Source organism: Nipponia nippon, unplaced genomic scaffold (assembly GCF_047370975.1).
Source record: "Nipponia nippon isolate SJK-2023a ecotype South Korea unplaced genomic scaffold, ASM4737097v1 scaffold_2, whole genome shotgun sequence".
In the NCBI taxonomy this organism is placed as follows: Eukaryota; Metazoa; Chordata; class Aves; order Pelecaniformes; family Threskiornithidae; genus Nipponia; species Nipponia nippon.
Window position 1 is genome coordinate 44,548,630 of NW_028262336.1, and position 15,500 is coordinate 44,564,129.

The following is a 15,500-nucleotide window of genomic DNA, read 5'->3' on the forward strand; positions in this document are numbered from 1 at the left end:
CTTTTTATACAGATATATTTTCAGGTAGTCTTCAAACAGTTTTTAGCACGTTGACTTTTCTTATTCCTCGTGTGTCATTTTCTTCAATATGTTTATTAATGCTTCACACCCTGGGCTTGAGCAGGAAGATGTTAAAGATCTTGTGTCTTGAGACTTCTTCCACTTAAACAAGAAGCAAAATAGTATTTCCCAGATTATTAAGTTCATGCTTTCTAATATCTTTTGTTTCAAAGGTTGCTGGTACACAGCTGTATGACTGGAGTCTTCAGGGATATATTGCTGTAGAATCTCTTTGGAAGGATAATCCTAAGAAGAAGAAATCTGGGAAAAAAAGTGATAAGGTAAGAATTCTGAGGAACTTGATCTCTGAATTTACCACTGCATTTTCAGACAAAGAATATACAAACAACAGTGGTTTTTTTTTCCACTCTGACTCAGCTTTTATTTCTGAAGGCAAAGATTTAATTCTATCTTTCTAAGCTGTGGAAAAATATTAAGCTTATTTCAAGTTAAACTTTCAGAAATGCTGTTTGGAAGTTTTCTTTAGTATAATGTACTAAGTGTTTTAATAGGAAAGTTGGGAGTATTGTGACTGGAATGCTAGGGATCAAGGCTCTTACGGTCTTGCTTATTTAAAAAAACACTTTTTTTTAAAAGTAATTTAATTTTACAAGCGTCACCTTTAAAAACCTGAAATAACTTTTTTTTTTACGTTACGTATCTCCTCTTTGAAAGAGAGAAAATAGAATCTTCTTTCCAATTTATTCCCTTCTTGTTTTTTTTCCTTTGAATGTTCATGAATATTTGCTCTAGCATGATGATGCCATTGCGTGCTGCTCTATTAAACGTTACTATCTAGTCCTATAAACTGCTGTTTTTATGGATATGTAGTTCTTGGGGATTTAGTCATAGATAACTAGCTACCTGGTTTAATACTTACAGCCCTGTTTTAGGAAACTTTAGTTTAATCGATTCTCATCCAAAAGACTGCCAATAAAAATTGAGTTTCTTTTGAATCTGCTTTGAACCAGGCATCCTGGTGAGGTACCAAGCACAGTCATTGATGAAAGTTTCTGCTTTCTAGATTTCCAATTGTTAAACAGTGTACTAACATTCACATACATGTTTTTTTTTTTTCTTTTTTTGTTAGAATAACAGTCGTCTTTATTTTCTGTTCTGCAAGTCACTTTTTTTTTTTTTTTTTGTAGGTCTGGCATTACTGTTCTGTGTTAGGCTAAGCAGACTGATGTCTTGCCTTAGAGATGCCTGCATCTGATGGCAGAGCAAATGCTAGCATAATGGCTTTGTTTTCCAGAGTTTGGAAAGCACTGAGGTTTCTTTAAAATGGCATTTTTGAATTAACATTGCTAATACAACTAAGTGAATGTCTGCATGTGTATTTTCAGTTTTAGAATGGAGCAGCTTTCCTTGTTCCCCCTACAGAGCGTCTTTCCCAAATCCCCCTACAGAGCATCACTGATACAGTATGATTTCCTTGCATATTTCACCAAAGAAGGGAAGCATTTTTTCCAGCACTCCTGTGGTCCATGCTTATACAATACCACCATTTTAAGGCATGTGTGCCTTTAATTATTTTAAACAGCAATATCTCAGCCAGTGTGTTCTTCCATAGTTGATATATAGTCATCAAAGTAGTTGTGCTATATTTAAGTCATATTATTCAGTGTACATGAATGAATTTATCCTTGGTTTTGAGTCAGTGTTTGTACTGATATCTAACTATTTGCTTATATGCTTGTGTGTGTTAAAGCAGTGTATATTAAGACTTTATATTAGATTTTTAAAAATACATATATTATATTTCTATATAAAACCACAGACAGGTTGAGGATGGAAGGGACTTCTGGAGGTCATCTGGTCCAACCCACTGTTCAAGCGGGGCCACCTAGAGCTAGTTGTCCAGGACTGTGTCCAGGTAGCTTTTGAATATCTCCAAGGATGGAGACTCCACAACCTCCCTGGGCACCCTGTGCCAGGGCTCAGTCACCCTCACAGTGAAAGAGTGGTTCCTGACGTTCAGAGGGACCCTCCTGTGTTTCAGTTTGTGCCCACTGCCTCTGGTCCTGTCACTGGGCACCACTGGGAAGAGCCTGGCTCCGTCCTCTTTGCACCCTCCCGTCAGGTGTTTCTACACACTGATGAGGCCCCCCTGAGCCTTCCCTTCTCCAGGCTGAACAGTCCCAGCTCTCTCAGCCTGTCCTCACAGGAGATGCTCCAGTCCCTTAATCATCCCTGTGGCCGTTTGCTGGACTCCCCCCAGTATGTCCATCTCTCTCTTGTACTAGGGAGCCCAGAGCTGGACACGGTATTTAAACTTTGTGGAGTTGGTCAAACATGATACACGACTGTAGTGAATTGTAAGGTTTTAGTTTTGTATATCTGTAATCGTTTCCTTCTACAAATTGCTAGACATTATGAGTGGATAGCGATGTCCAATAAAGCAGTACACAGTGACATCATTACATGAGAGCAAATATTCATAAATACTCCCCCCCCAAAAAATCCGAAATAAGATTCTATTTTGCTGCTTCAAATGCACCTTGCATTCTACAAAATGCTACCAAGTTTTAAAATAAGTGCCATGTGATTGATTAATGATATTAGTTGAAGATTAGCATTGACTTGTGAAGAAATGGGAACTTGTTTTAATGAATCATTATGTTATGTAATGTCTTGATCATAATTTATAACCTGCCTGAAACTTCTGGAGTTAAGTATCTTAATGATGTTTTTGTCTTTTATCTACCAGACGTTTCTGTTAGCCCACAGGAGCAGGCTCTCTTTGTAGTTGTACCTCTCTGATACAGATAAGCAAACTGACTTCTAGGAAATACATGTAGATGGCTCAGTGAAGCAGAGTGTAAGAGACTGGAGAACTATGCATGTTGATTAAATGTGTGCCAGGGAGAGCCTGTAGGGTTTTTAGGGAAGCTACTTAAAGAAATAAAAGTTCAGGCGTGTAACGTAAAGCTTCTGTGGGTTTAGATTCACTTCTAAACTCACTGCATCTTTGATTTCTGATTTCTAAACAACTACGCTTGTTCTGTTGATACAAACTGCTGCCCTAGCTGCAGACTGCTTCCCATCTCTTATTTTAGTTGTTTAATGTAGCCTGGCAAAACTAACAGGTGATTTGAAAAAAAACTTTGAACCAGCAGAAAGGCTTGGTCTTTTACTGCGGACCTCCTGATTGAGCCATAGCTCACAACTGGTAACAGTGCATACTAGGTTGACAGTGATGTATGGCTTCTGGGTTGTTGTTAACCAGAAGCCCTACCTGACCAGCAGATGGTATTTTCAACGCAGAGGCCTAAGACATAAGGGGAATAGCCACTGAGAGGGAGATGTTTTGGAGAGACAATTGCACTTGAATAGACTGCAGGTATGGGACTTTGTTCCCTAGGTAAGTCTAGGTGTGGGACGAGTTCCAAACAAGCTGGGTTGGAGAAATGCTCATGTGTCCTGTCGGTTGCTGAGTCTTATGAGAGTGGAGACGTTCATCAGTGGATACCCGTCCTGTATTGGCCCGAGGCACTTCAGTAAATGCATTTGTGTAGCTCTTTGAATAAACAAAGGTTAGTTAATCATACTGTACCTTTCCTAAAACGTAGGCTGTCAAAAAGTATCTCAAAAAAAATAGGCAACATTAAAATATTTCAGAAAGACAAACTGACAGCATCAGTAAAAATTAGCTGAGCTTTTTATTTTATTGTGTCCCAGGCTTTCAAAAGGAAAAATGTGGTTGTTATTGGAAGGCAAAAACTTTTGAAGCTTTCATCTTATTATAAGGCTTATTCAAGCACTTGCTACCTCAGCAGAAAAACAAACGACATGCAAAATTGCAGAGACTACTAAGTAAACACACTTCTTTCTCTTCCTCCTTGCAGAATCTTTAAATCACACCCCTTAGTTGCCAAAATATGTTATTTGCACAAAGGAGTGAAATGCCATTGAATGGTTTCCTCCTAAAGGTCATCTAATTGATCAGATATTGTTAGCGTTAACCCTTGCCATTTAACTTCATGGATTAGGCAAGATAAGAAAAATCCAGTGACTCAAATGAAGAAACACTACGCACTTGATGAAATTGCCTGCATTTCAGATGTTCGGTGATGTCTGACCACTGGAGCGTACAGCCTCAGTGTTTCTTTGTCCTCTGAAGTTGTTGAAGAGAATGTATTGTACCCCTGATGTCTGGAGAAGCTAAATAGCAGTTGTAAAAAGTCAGATGCTTTCAAAGTCACTAGAATGTGGACTGAAAAGTATTTCTAATGGAAGAAGTCTGCTCTGAAACTTCCTTTTGGTGAACCAGTATAAAATACAGAGTAGAGAATTTGCGGGAGGGTGGGTTTGGTTTGTTTTGGTTTTTTGGTTTAGGTTTTTCTTTTTTGCCTTTTTTTTTTTTTTTTTTTTTTAAAGGTAGTGTTAGGATGTTCTATCAGGATGTGGTCAGTCACAGTTGTTAATGAAAACCTCTACCTTTTTTTATACATATAAGCACTGGTGTGTCCCTAACATGAGATGCGAGAGGTGAAGTTTACCTTAGAAAAACTTTTTCAGTGTGTCTCTAATGCTGTGTGGTTGTACTAGAACAAAAAAGTACTTTTTAGATCCACCAAATCAATTATCAAGTTTTCCAGCAAAATAATTTCTGTTACAAATCTAAGTTACATTTTTATTGGAGCTTTTACTGATACAGAAGTGTCACGGAAGAAAATAAATACTTCTAACTATCATGTACTCAAATTGGCAAAACATTCTAGGATAGATCGTGGGACTTCTGTCTTAATTTAATAGCCCTGTGGCAGAATTGAGTTGTTTTTGTGTATTTATTTCTTATTGTTGTACTAGGCAGCTAGATTCCTTAACTAGTGAAGGCAAATATAAATGGTATTCTTGAGTTTTTGTTACAGCAGATGTAACCCATTTTGTGGAACCATGCCAGAGCAAAATATGGGGTTTTCTTTGTTTGTTTTTGTGACATTCACTCTAGCATTTTCCTGTTGCTACACAAAGGATTCTTGCAAATAGTCAAGCAGTATATGGGTGGCTCTTCTTGGCTTGTGTTGATTTGTTGTGTTGCTCATAATTTGTGTGATAGTCATGGGTACCACAGCTGTGCATAACTTCATGTTTGTGCAGCAATATGTCACTAAATAAATGTGGTCTGTTAATTTTCTGAAGGTTTTATGAAACAAAAGCCTGTGCCAAATTGAGGTCATATCAACTGAAATCTTAAGTTCTGCCAAGAAAGATGAATTCCAGGACCTACTGCTGCTACATTTCAAAATGCTGTGTCTGGAGCCCCTCCATAGGGCAAGTCGGTCTGATAAGGTTTTGAATAGGCTGTTTACAGTGTAGCATTCTGGTATCCTGAAGCTGGCTTGTTGAAGGAGCCAGCTCTTCAGGATGTCAGGATGAAAGCCCTCTGCTAAAACTACACAAGTACCATAAGTAAAAATCAGTGCTCACATTTTTTTATTTCCAGAAGGATGAAACATTTTCCTAATAAGGGACAGCAGGAGTAGTTATTCAGCTTCTCTATACTTTATCTCGGTATTAAGTGGACAACTTTTCTACTTCCTCCTCCAGGTAGAGGAGATGGTAGAAGAAATGTAGTAGCCTTAGGTGGCATCAAACTTTCATTGCTGGGGTTTTGCAATTTATGAAGGCTAATACCCTGCATTGCCTTCAGCTGGTCTTTGTGAGTAACTGGTCCCTCTGCTCTGCACAATAATGTTCATGCGAGATCATCTTTTTCTACATTTCTTTTCTACACTTTTTTGCCTTCCAGTGCCTACAAAAGTGTTGAACTAGCTGAACTCTTAAGCCAGTGAATTGCAGCTTCTTTTTTTTTTTTTTTTTTTTTTCCCCCACAGTGATCTGTTTAATACTGGCTGAGTTTATCAGCTTTAATATCTGTCCTTTGATCAGAGAGATGGATGAACCATAGCAGCTTCAGGATTTTGTGCAACAGCATAAACTTAAGCACTGTGGTTTTCTATGCAAAGGATTATAACTTCTTTACAGAAAACTGCTTAAAGATCAGTCTTTCAGAGCCGCAGTTCAATACATACCACCTGTAAGTTTCTAACAATCGGGTCCTGTTTTGTCATTCAGCTCATCTGATGTTTATTTTCATGAAATGCAGCCTTTTTGCCCTTCCTCTTCTGCCTCTGGTTTCGATACTTCCATAATTTATACTGTTGTATTGGGCTGTAGAGTTGTTAGCTCTCATACTGTAATGACTTTATCTTCAAGTGACAAGGGCATGTGTTATGGCACCAAGTCACTTAAACTCAGGTTTGTCTTTATTCTAAGCAATACATTGCAAACAAAAGAGGACAGAAGAAAAGGTAAATTATTAATCTGTGAACCCAGATGAGCCTTTGTTTTTCTTTTGCAGCTGTTGTTTTTTTCTGGTGGCCAGACTCTACCTTTCAAGAGTTTTCCATAAGCATAAGAGAGATGTATACCTACCTTTAGAGTTATAATTTCTAAGGTTAGGTGCCAGTGTAAAAGGGCCTGGCCATCTGCAAGGCTTTCTTGGAGGGAGTGACAGAAACCAACTTCTGCATCAGGCTAGGCTGTAACGTGAGAAAAAAGCCACCTCACATTTGTTTTTTTGACATGAGGCTGGGTTGCTTTTGGGTATTTTTCTCCGTATGGAAGGAAAATTTTCACAGAAGTCATTGCTTTTTTTTTTTTTTTTTTTTTTAAGTTTGTCATTTCATATTGAGGTCTCAATGTATCTCTGTTAGATACTGTGAGCTAAGCTGGGGTGTCTTTTAATCACTCATGTATTGAAACCTGACAAAAAACATTGTGTACAGTCCCCTTAGTTTCAATATTATTTTCAATTTCAAATAATGATTTTTTGAAATATTTTTTAATCCCATGGAATCCCAATGTATTGAACACTTTGCTAGTGAATGTGTTATGGAGATTTCTTATCAGTCGCCTTTCGGTTGAAACTGTCGGATGCGTAAGAATGCTGCAAAATTTTTCCCCTTCTGCTGTGAGATAGAGCTCTGATGAGTGAGCTCTCTGGCCACCCAGATCTATTATGGAGTGGTTGTGTTGAGCCAGAAAGTAGAAAGACCGTCTTGAATGTGTGCCTGCTTCTAATTATGAGAGGGCATCATGGCACAGAGGCAGCCTGTCTTCTGGGTCATTGATCTAAACATGTTTTTTGCTTCTGATCTGATTTTGAGTGTGGGCTGGAAGGGACCTTAAAGATCATCTAACTCCAACCCCCCTGCCATGGGCAGGGATGCCACCCACTAGACCAGGTTGCTCAGAGCCCTGTCCAATCTGGCCTTGAACACTGCCAGAGACGGGGTGCCCACAACCTCTCTGGGCATCCTCTTCCAGTGCCTCACCACTCTCTGAGTAAAGAATTTTTTCTCAAAGGACGTCCTTTTCTGGCTACCCATATTACTGCTTGATCAGTCTCACTCAGGCTCACTGTTTATGTAGTGGGCACGTAGAGTGGATGGAGTTAAAAGAACTTCTTAATTGCTAATTCAGCAAATGAGTTTGTGTGAGGAATGACAGTTTAGCAGTGGATTGGCTTGAATTAAATAACTTGGGCTTAATAGATCTAGTGAAGACAAGCCCTGTGATGAGATGTACTGAGCTCACAGAAACAAAGGAACTGAGCAAGACCTCTGTTTTCCTGTATGGTTGTGTGTCTGTGTGTGTGTTGCTTTGTTTTGGGGTTTTTTTTTTTCCCTTCTCTTTCAGGACAAAAAAAAAAAAGCTTACCTAGATGGCATTTGCTTTTTACAAGTTAAAACAAGCAAGTGAAAAAACATAGAACTCTCTGTGAACAACTTATTTTTAGTTCATTTGTTCAGGATTGAGTAATCCCTGAGATGAGGCATTCATTGTGAGTCAGATTATTCATTATAAATTGTAGTAAAATGTCGTAACTACAAGTTCCTGTACAGGAAAATTACGGAGTACATCATTATTTTGAAGTGGGTGTGGTTTGTGTATGTGATTTCCTATATTATGAAATATCTGGGGTAGTGATCAAAGCAAAATGGGTTTTTGAAAGAAAGAATTACCTTTTAAAGGTCTTGCTAGGCATATTTTGAATAAGAAATTAAGAATTATCTTCATAATTGAATCTTGATGTATTGAGTCCATATCTCCAGCACAGCATATGCAGGGTCTCACAGACTCGGTGCCTTATTCATAGTGTTTAATTTGTGTTGGGACATAAATTTGACCCATCCTGTGAAATGTTTGTGTTTTCCTGTCTCTTCTGGCTTCTTTTGCTACATTTTCCATCATATTTAAGTCATATTAGTAAAAATTTCTTTTTAGAATAAAAAGAAAATACCATTTAATTTCATGTGTAGAATTTAAGAATAATTGAGGCTGGGTGTGACCTCTGATCATTTCATCCAACCCTCTGTTCAAGGCAGAGACAGCTTCGAAGTTAGATTTGGTGGCTCAGGCCTTGTGCAGTCAAGTGCTGAATATTCCAAAGGATGGAGATTCAAAAAGTTCTCTGGAAAACCTGCTCCAGTGCTTGATCAGTGGTGTGATACTTTTTTCTGCACCACTCCCCCCCGCCCTTAGATCTAATAGAAATTTGCCATGCTCCTGTGTCCTTTGCTCTGTGTCCTTTTGATGTGAACGTCGGGAGAAGAGCCTAGCTCTTCCAAATATGTAAATGCCTACTAAGGAACTGTGGATAGCCATTAGGTTCCCCCTGTGTCTGGTCTTCTCCAGGCTGAACAGATCCTCATCTCTCAGCTGTCCTTGTATGTCATGTGCTTCAGTCCCCTAGCCATGTGTGTGGCCCTTTAAGTATTTTTTTTATTGATATCTATTTAAAACTATAATCAAATGCCTGCTAGTTATAGCATACTTGGCAAATAGACCAGACGCTCTAACAAGCCTCTCTTCGTTCTTTGATTTCTATCATTTATTTTGGGGAAAGTGTGAGAACACTCTCTCAAAGGATATGTACTAAAAGAGACCTATTGTATGAATCCACACAGAATTCAGAGAATGCAAAACAGCAACTACTCTGTGGGAATTCATCCTCTGTTATTAGTGGAGGCAAAATGAGTCAATTAAAGCATTTCTGTTGAACTACTTGTTCTTTCAAATCCTTTAATTGCTCAGCTAACTACCGGAAGACTAAAATCTAGAAACCGTTTGGGAGAAGATCATATTTGAGTATATTATACTGAATTAGTCTTGTCAACCACTTGGTTTTGCAAGAAGTTTTTGTTTCAGCTTTTGAAGAGGGTTTCTGTTCTAGCAAAAACACTAATCATGGATTGCCTCAGTTGAAATTTTGTGCATATTTTTCCCTCCTCAAGGGTGATGCAGATGGTGACAAGCCCCTGGAAATCCATGCTGCTTCAAATGAAGAGCGAGCCCAGAAGTAGAACACCAGCTCGCTTGGCATCAAACAGGTAAAGGATAAAGACTGATAACAGTATGTGGCTACAGCAGCAAAATAACCTGGGAAAGCTGCACATTTGCAAGTTTGACTTGTGGTTATATTCTTCATATTGATGAAGGAAGAGGGGAAGAGAGGTAACAATTTGATTCATCTTAACGTTTCTCAAGAATATGTGTGCTCCTTAACACTATTTAACTTATCTAAAGTCTTCATCTTTAGAGCGTAGCAAGTAAATGTATGTCACCTTCCCAGGGTTCTGAGTTAATTTAGCAAGCCCTTGTTAATGTATTGGTTGTTTTTTTTTTCTCCTTCTTTCCTTCCCATTTCTGCACCCTGTACCAAAATCCTCTTTGCCTTCTTTGTCACAGCTGTGCAGGTATGAAGGTGGGGAAAGAAACCTCTTTCCTACTGATACGTTTTATCTAAAGATTTGTCAATGCTAGGGTACAGCGTTATCTTACAGCTTGTAACAGTCCACGAGGTGCCTGACCTTTCATGTTGATGCCCCTCCCTAATGAGATGTGTTTCATCAGTTGGGAATGAATGATGGAGGAAATGGAGGCAGCGTTTCCCAGCTCTCCAAGCCAGAAACTCGAGTTGACACGCCACTTGTTTCTGAATTGGCCACTGGGCTGCTTTCTAAACTCAAGCAAGTCCTGTGGTTGGTACAGTTTCTAGAAAAGCAAAACAAAAACACCTTCTCAACTTTTCAAAGATGGTTCAATTTCATACGACAAAAATTGCACTGTATTTGAGGCTTATTATTACTAATGATAATGTAATTGGATATAATTTAGTACAAAATCAGATGTCTACTCTGCTATCAGTTGGTAAAGTATGTCTTTTCTGAACGTGTTTTCTAGTTGCCTGTCTTTGCCCTATACTATTTTCACATTATGTTAAAGACTTATTTTTCATCAGAAAGTAATCCTAGCATTGTAGGGACTCCTCATTATTTTTGTATGCAGTGTTCCATTTACCGGTAAAATTGTTCTTTTCCTAACTGCCAACTGTGTAAATAGAGTCCAGATTTAGAAAACTGCACCAATTTTTTCTTCTATGCATCATCACCAGTGAAAAATGTTTGCAGATGTGATGGAACGCATGCATCTGCTGAGCAGCAGCGTTCCACTGTTACACGGTCAGCTTTAAAAGCAAACCTAGTTTCTAATGTTGTGTTTCCCTTAATGTGTTTTTAATTGTTATAGCTAATTCTTACAAGGGCAAAAAGGTATGTTAGCTGGCTGATTTACTGCGTACATTAGTTTTTCCTTCAGACATATGAATATAAAGTCTTTAAGAATACGTGTTTTCCAAGTATTTTATAAAATAGCCATGTAAAATAAAAAAAAAAATAGGAAGAATAGTTTTGTTTTGAGTAAAGGTACTCAACAGAACCAAGAGGAAGAAAAGCTTCTGTAAAATTTGCTAAAATATTGTGCTTATTGTGAACTAGAACAGAGCTACTAAATGATAAAAAGCTGGAAAAATTGAACTTTTTCTTTATGTGGGACACTACAAATATCAAGGTTCATTACAAACAGAAACCTGTAAATAGCTTTTATTTTCTTTTAGCATTTCTTACTATGTGCATATAATTTCTGGTAGGTCGTTATTCACTTTTTGAAATGCCATTGCTTTTTGCTTAAGGCACATTTTCTTTTTAAGGGGGGGGTGGGGTAGGGAAGGAAAGGAACAAAGCTGTCAGGAAGACTTATACTAAAGTTGGTATCCAGAGCCTTTGTCCTCAGGATTTTAGTCATAAATATGCTCATGCTATATAAGTATGTTTTGAGGAAAACCTCACTAACAGGTAGTGTCTCAAATGTTCTACTGTCTTTCTTTTTAAAGAGTTAAGATAATTGCTCAGGTGCTTAAAGTACCTGGGTGCTGCTGATTTTGAAATCTGCTTGTTTTGCCGTGTGTTTCTGGAGGAGATACGTTAATGGAATTTCTAGATTTTTGACCTAGAGCAACCAGATGGTGAAAGTTCAATTCAGTATCAATTTTCAGCTGTTCTGCGGGGGCAGCGATTTGTTACTTCTGCTTGAAATCAAATCCAGTTATTTAACTCCATACCCAAGTCCAGATGTTTTGTTGGATTTGGATGATCCCAAAGGTTTGAGAACGCTGTTGTGATCTTTGAAAAGACATATTTGTTTACTCTGAATGAGGTCAGTCCTGAAAGTCTCACTGTATTTTCAACTGTTGGCAATATTCCTAGTTGAATCTGGTTACTAAAATAAATACAGTCTCATTTTCCTCATAAAGATTTGCCACAGCATGGGTCTCTGCATTGTGAATGGTCAGCCAAGGACAAAATTGCTTCGGGTTGGGGACAGTAACATATTTCTCCGTTCCAAAAAAAAGCAACATTGCACCTCCTTTATTACAGTATGTTTGTCATCAATAATTATATGTAAAATACAGCTCAAACCACATCCCATCGTGGGAGAAGCAGGCTTTAATTTTATCCAGCTGTTGTGCTGAAGAGTTGCACGGAAGTGACGTGGCTTTGTGTTTTTCCATGAAGACAGCATATCTCATTTTCACTCTGTTGAGATTCTATGTTTATGTAATTCCATTTCTTCAAGTTAAATTACCCTAGCTATACATCAGATCAAATGAGATTAGCAAGAAGTGCAACTGATGGGAATTAAAAAGAATTTTTCTATTTGAGAAAGTTGGGTTATTACACAAGATTCCAGTTGGTGTTTTGTTGCTATAAAGTGTTCTTTCTCTTTTATATTTCCATACAGTTCAACTGTAGGAATCGAGTTCTCTAGAACAGACCTAATCATTAGTGCTGTAATGTCAGTAACATGAAGAGTTAAATCTCTTTACTAGAAGTAAATGGGTATTGAGAATTTTCTTTGATGTGGCAAGTTGATCAAAATCTCTTTGAGGAACAAAGTTTTAATTGCACTTTGACAATGGAAAGAAAAGGCCTATGATATTTAATTTTGCTTTCTCCCTCCCTCTCCCCCTTATCCTCTGTCCCCTTTCCTTGGTTATAGGTGAACAAACAATATAGATATAAGCAACAATTCCCCAAGGAAAAGAGGAAAACCATCTGAATCCATTTTGAATTTGAATGTGACTAATCTGCCTTCTGCCTCAGGAAAGACTGACGGTGTGCTGCTTGGGCTTCTGGTATGGAATCTGTGAAAGGACACTACATGTTTTGGGTCAGTCTTGAGACCTTGTCCTCAATTCTGCAGTGGGACTCAAGTCTGCCCATGCTTGTCCCATTGCAGGATCAGTATTGCAAGTAGCAAGTCTCGTAATTCCTTGGTCTCTTGTTATTATTTATATATAAAATAAAATTTCAGTTACACAAAATGGCCCTGTTTTTTTCCCTCCTCTTATCTTCTTGAAGCTCACGTATGTGACATTTGCACAATCCGTGAAAGGTTCTCGAGATGCTGTTGACAATGCCTGCATTTTTTAACAGTGAGGAAAAGCTTAAAGTAGCATGATGTTTTGGCTAACATTAGCTAATAGAATTACGAATGAGAACAATTACAATGACTCTTGTGTTTTGTCTGAGTCTCCCCCTCCTTTCTATACAAATCTTCTGCCTCATCAGTGCCAGCGGGGGGTATATAATGAAGCATCTGTGAGTTCCTGTCTAGTAGATGGATGGGAATGGAGCTGTTAATGTTTGTTCTTGTTTTTGCCTGAATGCACAGCTCAGTGGGAACCAGAACGTTATGGTGGTGGGAACCAGCTATAGAATAACTTGGCTGTTTTCCTTATTCCCAGCTAGGGGAGGGGAGGAAAAAGTGAAGCGAAGGGAAATACAAAAGGATTTCCAGCATTTCGAAATCTTTGCACAATAAAACCCTTTCATCATTTGTTGCCATTTCCATGAGTCCCTCTTTTGGGGCACGATGCTTCACAAGTTACTGTAATCCAAGTAGCTCAGAGCATTTAAAGCTCTATTGGTGAGTCTTAAGTGTTCCTAAATTAATCAGTGAATATGAGGACTGGGGAAAGGACGGAATTAAATGTGTGCGTGTATGATATGTTAACTTTCTGCAAAGAACAGGGAAGAAAATAGAAAGTAAGTGGTATTCAAAATGGTTTAAAATGTCTTTGTTACTACTTGGCTAGGTATTCTGGCTGACTGTATTCCACAAACTTTTAGAGAAAAACAGGCAGACCTTGGCAATGCAAATACGGTTTGTGTGGGCATTATAAAACAGGCCAACTCTTTTTTAATACAGGCATAAGGCATGTGGTTGCCTCAGGCAGAAAAACAGTTCAATACATGTTTTTATGATTGTTTTAGGCTGGTAAAGATGGATGTTGATTTAGCAACGGGAGCAGAGTTCTTCCGTGGGGTTTGGGAGGTGTGTGTCTCTTGTTTTTACTTTAAATTTGCCAACATAGTTCAAACAGGCTTGGGAGGATCAAAGTAGTGTTTTTGTCAATAGTGGAAAGGAAAATTGGGAAATATCGGTCATAGCTGTAACTGCTCTGTTACACCACTCTTACAATACAAGCGTAGATTGTTTCTTCCATTAAAGATAGTCTTTCACTTATGCATTGTCATATCCTAGAGAAAATGATTACCATTGAGTTAGCAATATAGATTTAGATGCCTGTATTTCTTTCAGTAACATTTGGCATATGCCACATTAGCATTTAAGAACATAATTACTTGATAATTTGGGTATTTTCACCCCTAGACTCCACCAAGATGTGCCTTCCTCATTCTCCTTTTTGATGCCATTGTTAGCCGTTCTGTTTCTTTTTACTGCCTGTGAGAGCAAAGTGAAACTTTTGATGTCCAGTCTGTTTCATTAGTGTCGTGGTTTAACCCCAGCCAGCAACTAAGCACCACACCGCCCTCGCTCACTCCCCCCCCGGTGGGATGGGGGAGAGAATCGGAAGAGTAAAAGTGAGAAAACACGTGGGTTGAGATGAAGACAGTTTAATAGGGAAAGCAAAAGCTGCGCATGCAAGCAAAGCAAAACAAGGAATTCATTCACTGCTTCCCATCGGCAGGCAGGTGTTCAGCCATCCCCAGGAAGTCAGGGCTCCATCACGCGTAACGGTTACTTGGGAAGACAGACGCCATCACTCCAAATGTTCCCCCCTTCCTCCTTCTTCCCCCAGTTTATATACTGAGCATGACGCCACACGGTACGGCATAGCCCTTTGGCCACTCTGGGTCAGCTGTCCTGGCTGCGCCCACTCCTGGCTTCTTGTGCACTGGGCAGAGCATGGGAAGCTGACAAGTCCTTGACCAGTGTAAGCGCTACTCAGCAACAACCAAAACATCAGTGTGTTATCGACATTATTCTCGTACTGAATCCAAAACATAGCACTATACCAGCTACTAAGAAAATTAACTTTATCCTGGCTGAAACCAGGACAATTAGCTAATCCTTATTCAAACACAACAACTTTTAATCTTTGTTTACATATGTATGTGTGTGCATGTTTAAAAAATCCTGGGTTAAATAAGTATCACTTGATTTAAATGCTTTTCACTTGATCACATCTTCATACTGCATATTTACATTGCTGCTTAAAACCATTTCAAATGATAGACATCAAAACAGAATGCTTTTATCTAGCAGGAAATGACTGCCTTGGAGCACCTGCATACACATGTGATGAGGAGATGGTTCCAAAATGTGAGCAAGATAGCTCTAACTGAAATCCTTTCCTTATGTCTTCTGTTTTTTTACAAGTACAGGAAATAAAAAGTTTCGTGCTGGTAAGAGTGCAAGAGATCGTAAACATGCAACTCGCTTGGCACAGCCTTTCCTAATGAGGAACAGGAGAGCAGTTGACCACTGTTCATATATTTATGTATGTATGTACACAGATGCATGGAACTAATTTGTGCATGCACGTGTTATCTTTTGCCAGACTTTGCCTGTGGGTGTTACAACATAAGCTAAAACCGGTATATTCCCCACCCAAATTTCACGTCAACAGTTTGGTCATCCTTCCACTCAAAGCCTTTCGGCATGGTAACTGGAGTCTGCAACTGGGGAAATAGTGTTCTCATCTCGGCATCCTTGGCCATAGT

General features: G+C 38.7%; 1 protein-coding gene across 3 annotated transcripts in view; it reads left to right on the forward strand.

The window, feature by feature from the left end:
- APOO (apolipoprotein O) overlaps window positions 1-15,500 on the forward strand; it is a 48,344-nt gene that overhangs the window by 19,060 nt on the left and 13,784 nt on the right. For 2 of the 3 annotated variants that reach the window (XM_087758978.1, XM_087758976.1), the window contains exons 7-9: window positions 234-341; window positions 9,366-9,461; window positions 12,469-12,797. In XM_087758978.1, coding sequence (XP_087615104.1) covers window positions 234-341; window positions 9,366-9,434 — 177 coding nt within the window. In that variant the 3' untranslated portion in view covers window positions 9,435-9,461; window positions 12,469-12,797. Of the gene's footprint in view, window positions 1-233; window positions 342-9,365; window positions 9,462-12,468; window positions 12,798-15,500 lie in introns of those variants that run through there. The other variant, XM_087758977.1, reaches the window with a different exon arrangement.